Genomic DNA, 17,368 nt, shown 5'->3' with positions numbered 1-17,368 from the left:
TCCTGGCCCCTGGCCTGCTCCAGGCCTGTCTAGGCAGGTGGGGGGGGGTTTGGGCGTGTCGGGAGGGGGCTGCAGCGCGTGCCTTCTGGACCCTGCTTACCCATGTGCCAATCTCTGCCTCTTTTGCCCCCCTCCCTGCAGAGGACAGCGCGTCCTCAAGCACCCTCAGGAGTCGGACAACACCACCTTCAGCGGTGGAGAGGACACCAAGTACACGCGCTCGCAAGACTCAGCAACGCCTCTCTCTGCCCCCAGCCAGCCTGAGGCCGGGCTCAGCCGCTAGCGCTCTCGTGCCTCCGGAGGAGTCAGGCCCGGAGCCGGAGACCTCTCACGAGGGGCAGGCAGAGGCAGCCCGGAGTTGTGGGGGGCGAGGCCAGCAACAGTGAGATCGAAGCTTGTCTTCTCCGCCCCACCCTGTCCCAGTGGAGAAGGGCACCTACTCCCAGACCAGGTGAGCAGAGCACCTGTGCCTTTGGGAAGTCGCTTTTAGCAGCCCCTCCCTGCACAGGTCGGCCTCAGTCTCTGTGACCAGGAACCAAGTTTTGGGCTTTCTTCTCCTCACTCTGCTCTGTTTCATATTTAGCAGCTCAAGGGAAACGCCCCTCATCTGTTCAATTTTGGGGCGCAGTGTGTGTGTGTCTGTGTGTGTGTGGGATTGGAAACCTCTAAGAGAGGCGGGAGATCTTTCCCCCGGGCTCTCTCAGTGTCCATCCAGGGGAATTGTGGCTCCTGGAAACTGAAGCTGCCTTTTACGCAGCCAAGCAATGTGGCCAAAGTCTTACAAAAGTCACAGGACAGGAGCTCTTGGGGGCAAACCTCGGTGGAAGGCTCTTGCCCAGTTTGGTTTTGGCCCCTGGGTGCAAAAGTTCCTCAGCAGAGTTTGGAAATTCCGCTGAGGGGAACCAAGAAAGGTCCACAGAGAGTTTGAGGTTTTATGGGGTTTTTTTTTCCCAGTCTGGACCTGCTTTTTTCAGCCCCCCGAAACTTTGGAACCTGCTTTTTTCACTCTGGATGCTCTTGTGAACTTCCTAGATTAGAGAATATGATTCAAGCCCAACAGCAGCTTCCATTCCAGCATCCAATTCAATAGGCAAACACAGGGCGCAGTAACGAGGCAACCTGTAGCCCTGGGCAAAACCTGAGTTGGATGCCCCCCCCCCCCCCATGGGCGGCCACTCCACCAGGACATTGGTGCCCCATCCCACATTCTTTGCTAAGGAGATGGGGACTACCCTTTTGAAGGTCCATAACTTTGGACCCCCTGAACCAAACTGCACCAAACGTGGGGGGGGGGTGCCATCATGACAGTCTCCAGATGATATCCTGAAATTTTGGTGCTGATACGTCCAAGAATGCCCCCCCTGCAGGAACATTCCAGAAATTTGCCCAAGAATCTTTGTTCTGCATTGAGTTTTCTGCATTGCTGTCAATGGGGGTTGCAGGTGGCTGGGGCTGGGGCACATTTCTTGAAGGCATGTCTCAAACTTTTCATAATCTCATCAGGAGACTGTTCTGATGATAGCTCTCTAGGTTTGGTGCAGTTTGGTTCAGGGGCCACAAAGTTATGGACCCTCAAAAATAGCCCCTATCTTCTATTAGCTCCCATTGGAAACAATGGGGGATAGGGGCACCCCCTTTGAGAGAGTCCATAACTTTGGACTCCCCTGAACCAAACCTCACCAAACTTAGTAGCATAAGGACAGTCTCCTGATGATATTGAATTTTGGTGCCGCTAGCCTAAAAACTGCGCCAAGCTCTGCAGTCCAAAAAATTAAAACCACTAAAAATACCTAAAATCCAACTCCAAAGTACTTTGATGCCCCTCACAAGGTGATGCCCCTGGCAGCTGGGCGTTCACCTTGCCCAACGGGCATTACACCCCTGGGCAAACATGATTAGTAGCTGAACAGCCAGGATCAAAATGCAGATCTGGCTGTGTCTCCGAACCTCTGGGGGTTGCAGGTGTGGACCTGGCCTTTTCCTCGGGTGACCTCCTGCTAGCCCTGAAGAGACTGTTCCCCTCCTCCCTCTTCCCTTCTGGCAGGTATGTCAAGACCACAGCAAACTTGCCACGTGGGACCACCTCTCGAAGTACCTGGCCTTGCGCAGACGCTTCGGAAGGAGGTGCTGCCTGGGCCTAGAAGCCCCTGGCCTTGAGTGATGTGAGCTGGCAGCTGTACACCACTTCCATCACCTAATGGGCTAGGGATCTTAATGGGTAATAGCGCTTCTGAGGAGGGGGGTGGGAGAGGGGGGGAAGCAATGGGCGCACGGGAAGGAAGCGGGAATAAGACTGTAGGAGCTGCACGTCAATGACATGGGGATGGACCGGATTCCCAGCTTTCTCCACCTGCATTCAGATGTTGGGGGTGGCCTTTGTTTCTCTGCATGCAGACTTTGGGGGGGGGGGTGGAGGGGCTTCCCTTTGGGCTTTCTGGATCGGTGGAGAGTCAGGTGTCCATGTGGCAGGAGAGAGCCCAGAGACCCGGCTTGGGTTTTGGATGGATCTCAAGACCCCTGCGAGAGAGCTACAAAAGACGCTTGGCCACGCTTGCAGCCAAGATGCTACAAGTGCCATCTGCTTGGGTGCCCTTGGCCGCTGCAGAAGCTGGGTTGATTTGTTTCCGAGGGAGCTTTTTCCTCTCTGTCATGTGACCTGCTCCCTCTTTTCTTTGTGACTCGGTTGGCTGGAAGGCAGGCTTGATCTGAGGAAGGGCCACAGGGATGGGGGGGAGGGGTGCTGGGGAGTTTGAAAGGGTGTCCCCTCCACCCCCTAACTGTCCCCTCTCCCTTCCACTCAGACACTCTGGAACGGATCCTGGACGCTGGAGTTGGTGGAACGAGAAGCACTGGGAAGCTCAGCCTGCCCCTGGAGCTCTACTACGCCTGCCTCAAGGAGCTCAAGTGGACCCTGAACTCCCAGGACCTCCTCCAAGCAGAGCACAAGCTAGCGGGGGGGGGGGGGGGGGGGCTGCGTTTGGCTCCGTATGGGGGGGGGGTCTCTGAGATGTTAGTGAGGACTTTTCTGCAGAAAGAGACGCTTTTGGAGTGGGGAGGGCTAGACTGGAGTTGCTTCTCACGCCCCCCCCCCCCAAACACCCTCGCCTCCAGGAGCAAAACGGAGCCCCATCAAATGTTCTGCGGCTTTCCCCCTCCCCGCTAATGACTGACAGCTCCTGGCCATGCCGGGGGGGGGGGGGGTTCTGCTTCGGCCCCCAATTTTTTTGCAGGTGTTTTGGGGAATTTTGTTGGTTACAGAAGTTTTGGCCTCTTTCTAAGGCTGGATCTTGGCTTCTCTCTTTGCTTCGGAACGGACGGGCGGGGAAGTGGGAGGAACAGGCTCCTCTCTGCAGGGTGGGATAGGCTTCCTGGCCCCCTTCCCTGTACCCCCTCACTGGCTCCGCCTTTGTGCCTTGGAGGAGGGGTCTGGCTGCACCTCACCAGAGCTTGGGGGTGGGGAGGGCTGATTGGCAGGGCAGCACGGGGGCCCGGATGCTGAGTTGGGGGAGGATGGGGGGGGGGGGGCTGGAATTCTGGGCCCGGCAGGTGCTGCCCTTGGCCCCCCCCCCAGGGTTCACCTGGGGCCGTCTCACGTTCTGCTGGTGGGCAGGGGTGGCTCCCCTAGTCTCCCCTCGGGCGCAAATCACGCCTCTGGCCTCCAGCAGGGAGCTGCTGCCTTGTCGAAGACTTTCGCGGCCGGAATGCTTCCCCGCCTCTGCTACACGGAGAGAGAGAGAGTCGCAGGGACGCCCTGACCTGCCTTTGAAGCTGCCCGCCACAGGTGCAGGCTGGGCGGTGGGCCTCCAAATGACCAGACCAGACGCTTGCAGCCTGCAAAACTCCACTCACAGCCGGCAGCAGCTGGTTTCTCAGGGTTGGGCTGCAATGAGGGGAGGGCCAACGCTGCCTCAAGCGAGGTGGCCGGAACAGTGGTCAGGTCAAGGAGAGGACGCGGAGGGATCCTTGCCGGAACATGGGACGGGGTCCGATCCTGGCTAGCGCTTCCTCCTCTGCCTGGCAGAGGCGCTGCTGAGGTGGGGCTGGGGGTCCTCGCTCTGGTGCTCAGTCCCGGCCTCGCCTACCTCAAGCTGCCTGGAGGGTGGTGGTCCGGACTTCTCCGCATCTCCTCCGGCCTCCAGCCAACTGAGGCTTTCTCCGAACTCCCCCAGCTGGGATTTTTCTGTGAGGTTTTAAGTAGGTCGTGAGATTGGCAGGCTTGCAAGGAAGCGATCTCTCCCCCCACTCCTCCCCGGTCGCAGCCGCCCCCCCCCCCCCCAAATTGCCTCTCAGGGTGCTGCAGAGGTGGAGCTACCAGGGGGCTTGGGCATTGCACGGGGCGCACGCGTGGCGAGGGGAATTTGGTGCCCCCTATGGCTCCCCCCTCCCCCACACTTAGTTTCAGCCTTGAAAGTGCAGGCTGGGAAAAGCGGTCTGTTCACTTGAGTCTGCAAACGGACTGGTGGGAACCACACTTCCCAGGAGACCTTGCAGTGCCAAGCAGTCTTCTCTCTCACAGGATGCGCCTCGCGGATGAAGGTTTACAAAACCATGGGTGGGTGCAGAGCACAAACATAAATTTTTCTACAACTAGCAAAATGCTAGAAATCTACTAGGCATGGTATCGAAAGGGAGCCTCCACGTTCAGGGGCAGCCAACCTGTGAATCCCCGGGCCAGGAGGCATCACTGGGGGAACGCCCTGTTGGCCCTCCAGAGGAGCTTCTGGGTGGAAGGGGGAGCTGACCTAGATGGAGCCTCTCTGGTCTGGTCCAGCAGCGCTCTTTGTGGGGGTCAGCCCCCCCCCCCCCACACACCGCTTCCTTCATTTTACAAGGCTGAGGAATGCTGGGTATTTCCCAAGCAGCTGCTGCCCCTTCAGGGGGGAGGGATGGCAGCCCCCCCCCCCATTTGGAGCTGCTCTTTGGTCTCTTGAGCAAGAAGCTTCTACAAACTGTGAGGCAGAAGTCAGAGTGGAGAAGCCCTCCCTGACCAGGAAAGCCTTCCCTGTGGAACTTCTTCCTGCCTGGCCGGGGCATCTATATTGCTGCCTTCCAGGGACCCTTGTATATGGCAGCTGCTTTGAGCTGGCTGCAGAATCCGCACCTGGATCTCCTCCAAACTGCAGCCTGTTCATTGGAGAAATGAGCTTCCTGCAAGGTTGGCCTGCATGGGGGGGGGGGTCCCCTCTACCCTGGGCCAGGATTCTGCGTAGGTGGCTCGGCGGCAGCCAGGAGTCTTGAGGTGTGGCCTCCTGCCAAGGTCAGCCAGGTAAGGAGGCGCCTGAGTTCTGGAGCGAGGAGCTGGCTGTGGGAGGGTGGGGGGGGGGCAGGAGTTGGGTAGATTCCTCTGGAGAAGGACATGAGACCAGTAGCCCTCCCCACCCAGCCAGGGAAACTGCAAGGTAGGCTGCCTGTGCAGGTGGAGGTTCCATCCATCTACTGGTCGGTGGGGTGAATCCCGCGAATAAAGCACCCCTGCCATCCCCTTTGCAGCTGAGATTGCAGCACTCAAGGAACTTCGGGGCTACAAACCAGCAGAAGGTGCCTCATTTCAGCCCCCCCCCCCCAAATCTGGGCTGTGGAGCTCTGGGCTGGCTGCAGCTCTCCAGGTCGTACATCCCTTGGTCCCTTTTTTTGGGGAGAGGGCACCTTTGTGAACTCCCGTGGCCCTCTGCTGCATGAAACAGGTACTCCAGGGCCCCTCAGAAGGGAGAGGGGCTGGGTGCCTTCCCTCATTTTTAATTCACAACATGCCACAAAAGAAGCCACCTGGGCAGCCCCCCAGTGAGAGCCCCTTGGAGCCAAAGTGCAGGGCCCTGCGTGGACTTGAGAGCTGGTCCTCTGTCACAGCTGGCTGACCCAGCAGATCAGTCACTCTTCCTTGCAGGGTTGTTGTGCAGAGAAAACAGTGGACCCTCAAAACACTGCAGGAGGAAGTCAGGAACCAACCAAACACACTTGGAGCTTCAGGCCCCAAGAAGGGATTCCCAGACAGGCCCCTCCCCAGAGGTGGGATCCAGCGGAGTTCTCTGGGTTCCCGAGAGTAGGTTGCTTATTATTTGTGTGTTCTGAGAGGGGGTTACTATTGGGCAATTTGCCCCTTGATTTTTTGCCTTAGTGACGCCCCTCCTCTCAGCAGTAGCTGGCGCCAGAACTGGAAGCAGTCTAGCGGGAGGTGCACCGGTGTGCGTGGCAGCCTGCGCCTGCGTGCATTCATTTCCCGCCCAAGGACCAAGCGCCCAGCAGCTGCGTCACTGCCACAGCCCAGCCCAGCAATGGCCCGCCCCCGGAATGCCCGGCCACTCCCCCGTCATGCCCCGCCCAGCCCCGTTGGCTCTACATACAGTTTGAATCCCACCCCCATGGGAACCTGTTACTAAAATTTTTGGATCCCACCACTGCCTCTTCGGTCAATCAAAGGGGAAGGGGAGGGCGTCTCCACCAGGTGATTGGGGGGCGGGGCTTCCATTCAGCCGAGGATAACCGGCGGGAAGCACTTGCTGCTGCGTGCTGTGGGGTGTGCCCCTCCCTGCCCCAGGCAGGCCTGGCTGCCCGCCCTGACCCCACAATGCAATGCTGGAGTGTTGGCACCTGGGTGGACAAACAAAACCAGCGCCGAACGTCAGGACTGCATTTCCCAGTGACCCCAGCACCCGCCCGGTTCCTGCGACCCTGCGCTGAAGGCTCAGCGAATGGAAACGGCGGCGATTGGCCTGCGCGGGCGCCTCAAAAGCTGGAGCGGAGGAACATGTGCCCAGGCGGCCATGCTCAATAAAGTGCGTTCTTTCTTATAAAGCTGACTTCGGTTGATGGTGTGTCAGCACCAATTGGCCATTCTGGCGGGGGCTCAGAGCATTAATGCCCGCTCCGGGCAAGGTGGGCAGCTACTTAGGGCGCACCACAGCAATGGGGGGCATCAAAATGCTGGGTTAAGTTTTTTGGGTATTTTTAGTGGTTTTCCATTTTTTGGACTGCAGGGGAAGTAGTTTTTAGGCTAAGCGGCACCAAAATTTCAGCGTATCATCAGGAGTCTGTCCATATGCTACCCCCCAAGTTTGGTGAGGTTTGGTTCAGGGAGTCCCAAAGTTATGGACTCCCAAAGGGAATGCCCCCATCCCCCATTGTTTCCAATGGGAGCTAATAGGAGATGGGGGCTACAGTTTTGAGGGTCCATAACCTTGGCCCCCCTGAACCAAACTGCACCAAACTTGGGGGGTAGCTTCTCAATGTCCTGATGAAACCCCATTTTGGTGCTAATATGTCTAAAAATGCACCCCCTGAAGGCATAGTGTCCCGGTGCAAAAAACAAAATTGGTCATGGTGGAGTGGCCACCCATGGGTGGGGTGGGGGGCATCCAACTCAGGTTGTGCCCAGGGCTACAGTTTGCCCCAGGACCCCCAGGCAGGCAGGCTGCTGCCCTGATCCCACAATTCTCATTTTGGCATCTGGCTCCGCGAATAGAAGTGGCGGCGGTGATTGGCCGGCAGAGGCCGCCTCGAAAGCTGGAACTTGAGGAACTCGCACCCAGGGCGACACTACTCAATAAAACAGGTTCTTTCTTTGCAAAGCCGACTTTGTCCCATTGTGTCCAGCTCCGATTGGCTGTGCTGGCAGGGGCTGATGGGAATTGTAGTCCATGAATGTCTGGAGAGCCGCAGGTTTCAGACCCCCCTGGGACTCCAGCCCCGCACCGTGCAGAGGAGCTTCTCCGGAGTCTCGCCCGTTTCCTGCCAGCTCTCCTACTTTGCGCAGCTCCCAGCGCGCTTCTCCTGGTTTTCATTTATGCTGCGCTGAAACCCCCCCCCCCCCCATATTGGCCGAACACGGGGAAGCGGCAGCGTAGTGGTTAGAAACAGGTGCACTCTGATCTGGAGGAACGAGGTCTGATTCGCCCTGAGCTGTGGAGGCTTATCTGGTGAACCAGATTAGATTGTGAACTCCCACACACGGAAGCAGGGTGACCTTGGGCTAGTCACAGTTCTTTGGCGCTCTCAGCCCCACCCACCTCGCCAGGGTGTTTGCTGTGGGGGGTGGGGAGGGCAAGGAATCTGTAAGCCCCTTTGAGTCTCCTTGCAGGAGAGAAAGCCGCCAGGTGAGGCGAAGGCCTAGGAGGGGGGGGTCGCCCCTTCCCCAGGTGTTTCTGGGCCCCTCCGGCCATTTCTCCCCCCCTCCCCAAGGAAACCCAGAGCCCCTCTTTCTCGCAAAGGGTAGGGGGCGTGAGCTCCGCTTTGAACCCCTCATGGAGGGGCGATGCTTCGGGGGACCCTTCCCCCCCCACACACACACACCGGCAGCCCCCGCCCCACGGGAAGGGAAGCCACAGAGCGCGAGATCCCAGAGAGGCCGCCGGGGGGGGGGGGGGGAAGCCTTCCTCTTCCGCCTTTGCAGCGCCATCGGCAGCTCCCCCCCCCCAAGTGAGTCCAGGGGAGCTGGTGCGGGGGGGAAGAGGGTCAGAAACGGGCCCCGATCCAGGAGGGATGACCCACTGCAAAGCCTTAAAAGGGGTGGAGTCGAGATGCAGCCCCTTTTCTGCATGGGAGGGGGGGCTGCGCGGGTGATCCAGATGTGCAGGGGGCGGGGGTGGGCTAGGAAGCAATGGGAGGTCTGGACGAGTCTTCTTGGTGGGGAGGGGGCTGTGAGGGGCGGGGGGGGGGGGGCTTGGGGGCGCTTGCTCTCAGGGCGAGAGGCTGGCTCCAGAGGAGGGCCCCCCCCCCCGCAGTCCCGGGGGACACTGGCAGAGGGGGGGATTCAGTGTCTTTGCAAACGAGACGCATGGGGGGGGGGGGGGGGCTGAGTCTGCAGAGGACCCCCCCCCTTCCCTCATTGGAGAGGGCGAAGCCCCGAGCAGGGAGCAAAGAGCTGGGGGGGGGGGAGGCCAGGGTCTTCGGGGGGGGGGGGTTGCCAGGCCTCTGGGGCTAGGCAGGACACCCCCACCCCCCCAAGTGTGGAGAAAGGAAGGGAGGGGGAGCAGTGAGTGATGGGGAGAAGAGCCCCCCCATTCACAACCTCCCCCCCTTCTTGTGCCAGAAAGAGCCACTTTGTGGAGAAGGAAGGAGCCCCCAAAGGAAGAGGAGCCGGGGAATGGAGCCCCCCAAAGGCCCTGAATAGGGAAGGGGCCGTCTGTAGAGTGGGGAGGGGGGCAGGAGATTTGGTGAGAGCTCCCCCTCCCCTTCAGCCTCCCCTGCTGCTTGGCCACCCCCCCCCCCACCAGGACCCCAAGCATCGCCATGCAGCCCCCTCCTTTGCTCCCTGGGAAGCGGGTGAGGAAGAGCCCCCACCCCCCCCTTCTCCCCATGGAACTCCTGGTCCCCTGAGCTGTGGGCTGCCTTTCCACTCCCCTGCCTGTGTGCAAACGGGGGGGGGGGGGGTCTTCAGGGTCAGCAGGCTGGGTGCTGGAGGGGAGAGAAGGGTGGAGGCCCCCATCCGGTGAACAGATCCATGCAAGCATAACACCCCTTGTCCCCGAGGTGAATAACGCATACACCCAGGGCAGTCCTTTTAACTTTCTCAAGCCGTCCACAATCTTGTACGTGGATATGAAAAGGAGAGTAGAAGCTATAACTACTGACTTGTGGGGGGGGGGCAGGAGGGTGTTCTCAGCCATTGTTTATTAAGGAGGAAGCAATGCAGGGCCCCTTCTGGGGGAAAAAGCAAGGGTGCTCTAGGTGGGAGCTGGCCATATTAAAGGCCTCTCAGGGGCTGAGCCGAGGGGAGTTGAGCCATCCTTGAGGGAGAGACGAGTCCATTTCAAGGTGACGTCGCCTTCATCGGCCGTGAGCCGGTCGCTACCCCCAGTTCCCTCCAGTTCCCCGAGCGTGAGATGTCGACCCCCTCCCCAATAGGGCAGCATCACGGAGGAGAAATAGGGGGGAGCGCCCTGGCAGGGTTGTTGTTCAGAGAAACAGACGAGATGTATCAGGGAACACAGATTTTCCATTTTAATCCCACAAAAGCGCTTTCCTGGGGGTAGGCCCAATTGAGTAGGAAGCTTGTGTGTGTAGAAATGCTTTTGAGTTTGCCTGGTTTTCTTCCCCCCCCCAGCCCCCCCTCCACCCCACCGTGCCATTCATCCTGAGGTGGCTGAGCTGCCAGGAGTAGCCCAGGAGTGCAACGGTGGAGGCAGAGCTAGAACCCTCAACAACCCCTGTGCTCCTGGGGAGTCTCTGACTGCAGCAGTGGATTTGGGCCCTACTCCTGGTGGGGGGGGCAGGGAGGCTTTTGCAGATGCGTCTGCAGCACAGAAGGAACAAGCGGGGGGGAGGGGTTCTTGTGATTAAGAGCAGAGGAATCTAGTCTGGAGGAGCAGGGTTCAGTTCTTGCTCCTCCGCATGGAGCCCGATGGGTGCCCTGGGCCCAGTCCCTGTTCTCTCTGGCCCCCCTCAGCCCATGCTTGAAAAGCAACGACAAACCACCTCTGAAAGCCCCTTGCCTGGAAAGCCCCACAGGGTCACCACAAGTCAGCCCCCCAGACCCACACACAGCACTGAAGGGTTTGCTAGAGGAGCGGAGAACTGAAAAGGGGAAACACCCCTTTCCAGGGAGGGAGGGCAGGATGGGGGTGGGGGTTAATTCTGCAGGAGGGGCTTCAGATAATCCCATGGGAAAATCCTGGTAGCCAGATCCTGGAAGGTTTACTCCAGAGTAAGTTATAAGAACTTAAGAAACAGCCTGCTGGGTCAAACCAGAGTCCATCTAGTCCAGCTCTCTGCTACTCGCAGTGGCCCACCAGGTGCCTTTGGGAGCTCACGTGTAGGATGTGAAAGCAATGGCCTTCTGCTGCTGCTGCTCCCGATCACCTGGTCTGTTAAGGCATTTGCAACCTCAGATCAAGGAGGATCAAGATTGGGAGCCATAGATCGACTTCTCCTCCATAAATCTGTCCAAGCCCCTTTTAAAGCTATCCAGGTGAGTGGCCATCACCACCTCCTGTGGCAGCATATTCCAAACACCAATCACACGTTGCGTGAAGAAGTGTTTCCTTTTATTAGTCCTAATTCTTCCCCCCAGCATTTTCAATGTATGCCCCCTGGTTCTAGTATTGTGAGAAAGAGAGAAAAATTTCTCTCTGTCAACATTTTCTACCCCATGCATAATTTTATAGACTTCAATCATCTCCCCCCTCAGACGTCTCCTCTCCAAACTAAAGAGTCCCAAACGCTGCAGCCTCTCCTCATAGGGAAGGTGCTCCAGTCCCTCAATCATCCTCGTTGCCCTTCTCTGCACTTTTTCTATCTCTTCCATATCCTTTTTGAGATTTGGCGACCAGAACTGAACACAGTACTCCAAGTGCGGTCGCACCACGGCTTTATATAAGGGCATGACAATCCTTGCAGTTTTATTCTCAATTCCTTTCCTAATGATCCCCAGCATAGAGTTTGCCTTTTTCACAGCTGCCATGCATTGAGTTGACATTCCCATGGAACTATCAACTAAGACGCCTGTGGAGGAACTGCCATTGTTAGCTTAGTCAAAACTATGAAGGGTGTGAGTTTTGGCCTGGCAGTCCTCAAAATAATGGCTTGTTGTAGCTTTTCCCCAACGCTTTCCACTTACCACTGAGCAACAGTGGATTAAGGTTGTGAACCAGCTGCATGAAGTTTCTCTAACAGGAATGATGAATGGGTTAATAGTTGCTAATTCCTGATTAGGTTTTTGGTTTTTCTATAGCTGCCTCTTCAGGGTGAATTCAGCTAACCAGTTGTACTTGTTCCACTTGTAGCAGCCATGTTGTAACCATGTCTTTTTTTGTGCATAGAGCTTGTATAAGATTTATTGCTTGTTTAAGGCTGTGTCTCTTGGTTTTAATTGCTGGCCCTTCATGGACGGATTGCCTGCCAGTATTTTTTGAACTATTAAAAGGACTTTAGTAGTTAATGAAACCTTCAAAAAGATATTTTAAAAGGTTTTTTGTCTCCAAGTTGTGAATATTCTCAGAGTCCTAACCCACACAGAGAGGAGAGAGGTTATCTCTTTCTCTACAACGCCCAAATCCCTTTCCTGGTCTGTGACTGATAGCACTGACCCCTGTAGAATGTATGTGAAGTTTGGATTTTTGCCCCTATGTGCATCACTTTACATTTTGCTACATTGAACTGCATTTGCCATTTCTTAGCCCACTCACCTAACTGATCAAGGTTCGCTTGGAGCTCTTTACAATCCTTTGCGGTTCTCCCCATCCTACATAATTTGGTATCATCTGCAAACTTGGCCACCACGCTACCCACCCCTATTTCCAGGTCATTTATGAATAGGTCAAAGAGCACTGGTCCCAAAACGGATCCTTGGGGGACACCACTCCCTACATCTCTCCATTGTGAGAACTTCCCATTTACACCCACATTTTGCTTCGTGTTCCTCAACCAGTTTTTAATCCATAGGAGGACTTCCCCTTATATTCCTTGATTGCTGAGTTTTCTCAATAGTCTCTGGTGAGGAACTTTGTCAAAAGCCTTTTAGAAATCCAAGTAGACAATGTCCACTGGTTCCCCCTTATCCACATGCCTGTACACCCTCAAAGAACTCTGGTAAATTTGTTAGGCAGGACTTTCTTCTGCAAAAGCCATGCTGACTCTTCCTCAGCAGGTCTGAGATTGGTGTGACATTGGCCATCTTCCAGTCTTCAGGGATGGAGGCTGATTTCAGGGATAAGTTGCATATTAAAGTGAGAAGATCAGCAATTTCATGCTTGAGCTCTTTAAGAACTCTTGGGTGAATGCAATTTGGGCCAGGGGATTTGGTAGCATTTAGTTTATCAATGGCTGCCAGAACTTCTTCCTTGTCTACCACTATCTTTGCTAGTTCCTCGGATTGGCCTCCTAAGAAGCTTGGTTCAGGTGCAGGAATTTTGGGATTGTAGGGATTTATGGGTAACTTTTTAGACTGGAATGCTGGGATCATTTTCATGGTTGTCATGAGGTAGCCAACTCCTGGAGGGCAACTTCCTGGACATTTATGGGGTGGATTCTGCAAAAGGTTGGCTTTGGGATGGAGCGTTGTGGTTCAGTGAGGTATAATACTGCTGGGTCCATGCTGAGAGTGGTGTTGCATTCTGGGAGAGGGCTGTGCCAGAGGATCGGGGTCAGGAGCCCCTGAACTCAGAAGTACTTTGCCGACGCTTCCAGCAGTTCTGCTACCATGACACTGACGGGCCCTGAGAGGTTTGCAGCCGGCTCCATAGACTTTGCAACCGCTGGCTGAAGCCGGAGAGAAACTCAAAGAAGCCGATCCTGGACTTGGTGATCCTGGAGCCGTTCCTGACCATCCTACCCCACCAAATGCAGCGCTGGGTCAGAGGATGCGGGCCAGAGAGCAGCTCCCAAGCGGTGGCCCTGACCAAGGGTTTCCTCCTGAGTCAGGCCGAGGAGAAGAGGCAGGCAGAACAGGTGGCCACGTCCAATTGAAGCAGTGACATCACACCTTCTCCAAAAGCTTCCCTGCCTGATATTTGTCCAAGTGTAAATCATCTAAGTGGGAGATTTAACAATGTTCCCCAGCAGCCACTCCCTCCAGGGGACTTCCTGTTCCTCCAGATAATTCACCACTGGTGGAAGAAAACCCTGCCACGTCTGCTCACGGAAAGGTCCAGGGTCTGGCAGTGGGGCAGGATCCGTTCCTTGGTGTGGTGCTTAAGAGCAGTGGACTCTAATCTGGAGAACTGGGGTTGATTCCCCGCTCCTCCACATGACGCTGGTTGGGTGATCTTGGGCCAGTCACAGTTCTCTCAGGACTCTCTCAGCCCCACCTGCCTCACCAGAAGTCTGTTATGGGGAGAGGAAGGGAAAGGGGTTTGTAAGCCACTTTGAGACTCCTTACAGTTGAGAACAAGCAGGGTGTAAATCCAAACTCTTCTTCTTCCGCTCCATCTCTTGTTGCTGTTTCTGCTGTTTCAGAGGTGGGGTCCATCCGAGAAGATGGAAGCTAAGTTGGAAAGAGCTCCGCTGGAGGAAGGGCAGCCGGGCCAGACCCAGGAATGTGCCCCAGATGCCCTCTCACCTGGTAAGGACTCTCTGTGCCTGGGTGGGATTGGGGCACCCGGTTATCCGGATGAGAAGAGAATTCTGGTCAGAAAAAAAACCATGAAATGCTTCTTCATCCAAATTATGGCGTTCAGTGTTCTTAGAGGACAGGGAAACTGGGGAAATATGCTTGTGCTCATGCTGCAGATACTCTTTGATATTGCACACGGTTTCCACATAGTTCAAGTCTGGTTTTTTGGCCTGATGTCACAGCGAGGTGCCAGGCGACGTCATTTCTGCCTGCCTGTTTCTCTCCCGCCTGCCTGGCTGGGCCTTTGGTCTGATCTAGCAGAGACGCTCTCACATTTTTCAGCTCCAGTGTTCATGGGACAGGTTCCAGGTAACACAGAAGTCCGAAACGAGTCAGTGGCCTTTACAGCTCCCTGAGGCTCATGGGTACCTTTTGCTCCTCTTTCTCCCCTCCTGCAACTCACTGGAAAGTGTTTCGGTTCTTTTTGAGTGTCCCTCTGGGAAGATTTTGCAGCCCGTGGAATGAAGGAGCATAAAGCAGGATTCACTGGAGCAGAGAGGACAGGAAATGGAGGCTGATGCTCTTTCTTCCCCTTTCCCCTCCCTCGCAGGCAGTGAAGAGACACTCTTGATCCGCCCCCTTTGCAGAGACATGGAAACAGCTGCAGCTCTTCCCGTCCAGGTAGGGGAGATGCGTTGGGGACAGCCTGGGTCCCCCCTCCTTTCTCAGGAGTTCTTTCCTCCGGTTGATGCTGGTGGGGGGGCACACAAACTGAGTTCCCCATCCTTCACCCTCCCTGAATGCCGTCTCTGCCTGGCATGACCCCTCATGAGGGAATCTGCTCTTTCTTTCAGCCTCTGATTTCCTTTGGGGAGGTGGCCGTGTATTTCACCGAGGCAGAGTGGGCGTTGCTGGATCCACACCAAAGAGCTCTTTACGAGGACGTCATGCTGGAGAACTACTGGAGCGTGGCCTCTCTGGGTAAGGAGCTCTCATAGGTGCCCTCAGAGGTACACATTGCAGGCTTTTTGGATGAGGCGTGAATCAAAATCTTGAATAGTGATACTTGGTGCTGAGGCCAATTCCGCTATTTGCTTCCTTGCGGAGGCCTCGAGGTAGCAGGAAGGCAGCAAAAGCGAGATTCAGCCTGGCTGCGTGGAGTGACCAAAGCCTCTTTGGATTGCCTGAGGCAGCTGAGCCAGTGCAGGACTGAGAGGCCCCCAGGAAGACTCTGGAAGGGGCCCCGTCCTAGTTTCTCAGTTGACACCCATTGGAACACTCCTGTCCTCCCAAGGAGACGACAGTGATCTCCTCTGAGTGTGATCTGGAGAGCCAGCGTGGTGACCTTGGGCCAGTCACCGTTCTCCCAGAACTCTCTCAGCCCCACCTGCCTCACAAGGTGCCTGTTTTGGGGAGAGGAAAGGAATGGGATTGGTGAGCCGCTTTGAGGATCTTTAGGGAAGAGAACTGTTGTGTCTAAAAGCCTTCTCTTCTGCTTCCTCTTCTATTTCACCATCAACAGCAGAGGATCAAAAGAGTTGCAAGACAAGTCAAATGTGAACGGTGGGGGAAGGGTTCTTTGCCACTTTCAACCCCCTAGAAGTCCACATGTGGAGTTTGGGGGGGGGGGCAGACTGAATACAAAAGCTGCTCCACTGGGACCCATAGCTGGCTATAAGGTGTGACCAGCATCCTATTTGTGGGGTGGGGGAAGAAGTTCCAAGAAAGAATCCCCCCCCCCCCCATGAATGAGCAGTGCCTGATGGGTAGCTTGGCTTCTTGCTTAGGAGCTCACTGGACCTCTTTCTTTCCTCCCACAGCACACGCAGGGGAGATGGTTGGGGGGCTCCAGGGGTTCTCTGTGGAAGAAGGCAAGGATGAAGATTCCAAGGATGGAGACGGACCACAGAGTCAAGAGGGAAGTCATGCAGACAAGAGAAAGGATACGCCCATTCTGTCCAGTGGGGGAGGCTTCAGTGAAATCCCAGTCCAAGAAGTAAGGTCAACCAAAGCCAGAAGAAATGAAAGCTTTCGCGCTGACCAGAGAATCAACTCCAGGAAAAACAGCAATAAAAGTGTTCCGTTTGAGATACATTTGCCCACAGCAAAGAAGAGCCATAAATGCTTAGATTGTGGAAAGAGGTTCCTTTGCAGAGCAGAGCTGCTCAGACATCATAGAACACGTAATCAAGAGACAACTGACAGCTGCTGTGATTGTAGCAAGAGCTTCTCACAAAGGTCAGACCTTTTTCAGCACCCAGGGACACATTCAGGAGAAAAGCCATTAATCTGTGTAGAGACACAAATGATCTTCTCTGGGAGAAGAAAGGGTAATAATGTACACATTCCAAAGCATGGTACAATAAGGGCACATAAATTCTTTAGGTGCAGAAAGTTCTTCAGCTACAGATCACAGCTCCTTGAGCACCAAAGAAGACACACAGCAGACAAAACTTTTGAATGCACAGAATGTGGAAAGAGATTCAGTCGGAGACACGCTCTTCAACAGCATCAAAGAATTCACACAAAAGAGAGGCCTTTTGAATGCTCTGAGTGTGGAAAGAGATTCATTGAGAGTGGCAGTCTTCAAAAGCATCAAAGAATTCACACAAATGAGAGGCCTTTTAAATGCTCAGAGTGTGGAAAGAGATTCAGTCGGAGAGACACTCTTAAACAGCATCAAAGAACTCACACAAAGGAAAGGCCTTTTGAATGCTCAGAGTGTGGAAGGAGATTCAGACAGAGTGGCAGTCTTCATCAGCATCAAATAACTCACACAAAGGAGAGACCTTTTGAATGCACAGAATGTGGAAAGAGATTCAGTCAGAGTGGCAGTCTTCAACGGCATCAAAGAACTCACACAAAAGAGAGACCTTTTGAATGCTCAGAATGTGGAAAGAGATTCAGTGAGAGTGGCAGTCTTCAAAAGCATCAAAGAATTCACACAAATGAGAGGCCTTTTGAATGCTCAGAGTGTGGAAAGAGATTCAGCCAGAGTAGCAGTCTTCAGCAGCATCAAAGAACTCACACAAAGGAAAGGCCTTTTGAATGCTCAGAGTGTGGAAGGAGATTCAGACGGAGTGGCACTCTTCAACAGCATCTAAGGACTCACACAAAGGAGAGGCCTTTTGAATGTTCAGAGTGTGGAAAGAGATTCAGTCACAGTAGCAACCTTCGAGACCATCTAAGAATTCACACAAAGGAGAGACCCTTTGAATGCTCAGAGTGTGGAAAGAGATTCAGTTGTAATGGCAATTTTCATCAGCATCAAATAACTCACACAAAAGAAAGATCTTTTGAATGCTCAGAGTGTGGAAAGAGATTCAATTGTAGTGGCAGTCTTCATCAGCATCAAAGAACTCACACAAAAGAGAGGCCTTTTGA

General features: G+C 55.0%; 2 protein-coding genes across 2 annotated transcripts in view; both read left to right on the top strand.

The window, feature by feature from the left end:
• LOC125428596 (zinc finger protein 345-like) overlaps positions 1–17,368 on the top strand; it is a 320,997-nt gene that overhangs the window by 115,623 nt on the left and 188,006 nt on the right. The window lies entirely within an intron of this gene.
• On the top strand, positions 12,746–17,363 carry LOC125429683 (zinc finger protein 436-like; the record flags this gene model as incomplete). Its single annotated transcript, XM_048491004.1, has 6 exons — positions 12,746–13,380; positions 13,888–13,993; positions 14,595–14,665; positions 14,839–14,965; positions 15,805–16,939; positions 17,192–17,363. Coding segments are annotated over exons 1-6 (1,719 nt in total), but the record flags the coding sequence as incomplete, so codon positions are not given.

Source organism: Sphaerodactylus townsendi, linkage group LG03 (genome assembly GCF_021028975.2).
Source record: "Sphaerodactylus townsendi isolate TG3544 linkage group LG03, MPM_Stown_v2.3, whole genome shotgun sequence".
Classification (NCBI taxonomy): domain Eukaryota; kingdom Metazoa; phylum Chordata; class Lepidosauria; order Squamata; family Sphaerodactylidae; genus Sphaerodactylus; species Sphaerodactylus townsendi.
The sequence above is the reverse complement of the archived record's forward strand: the minus strand, read 5'-3'. Positions and strand labels throughout refer to the sequence as shown.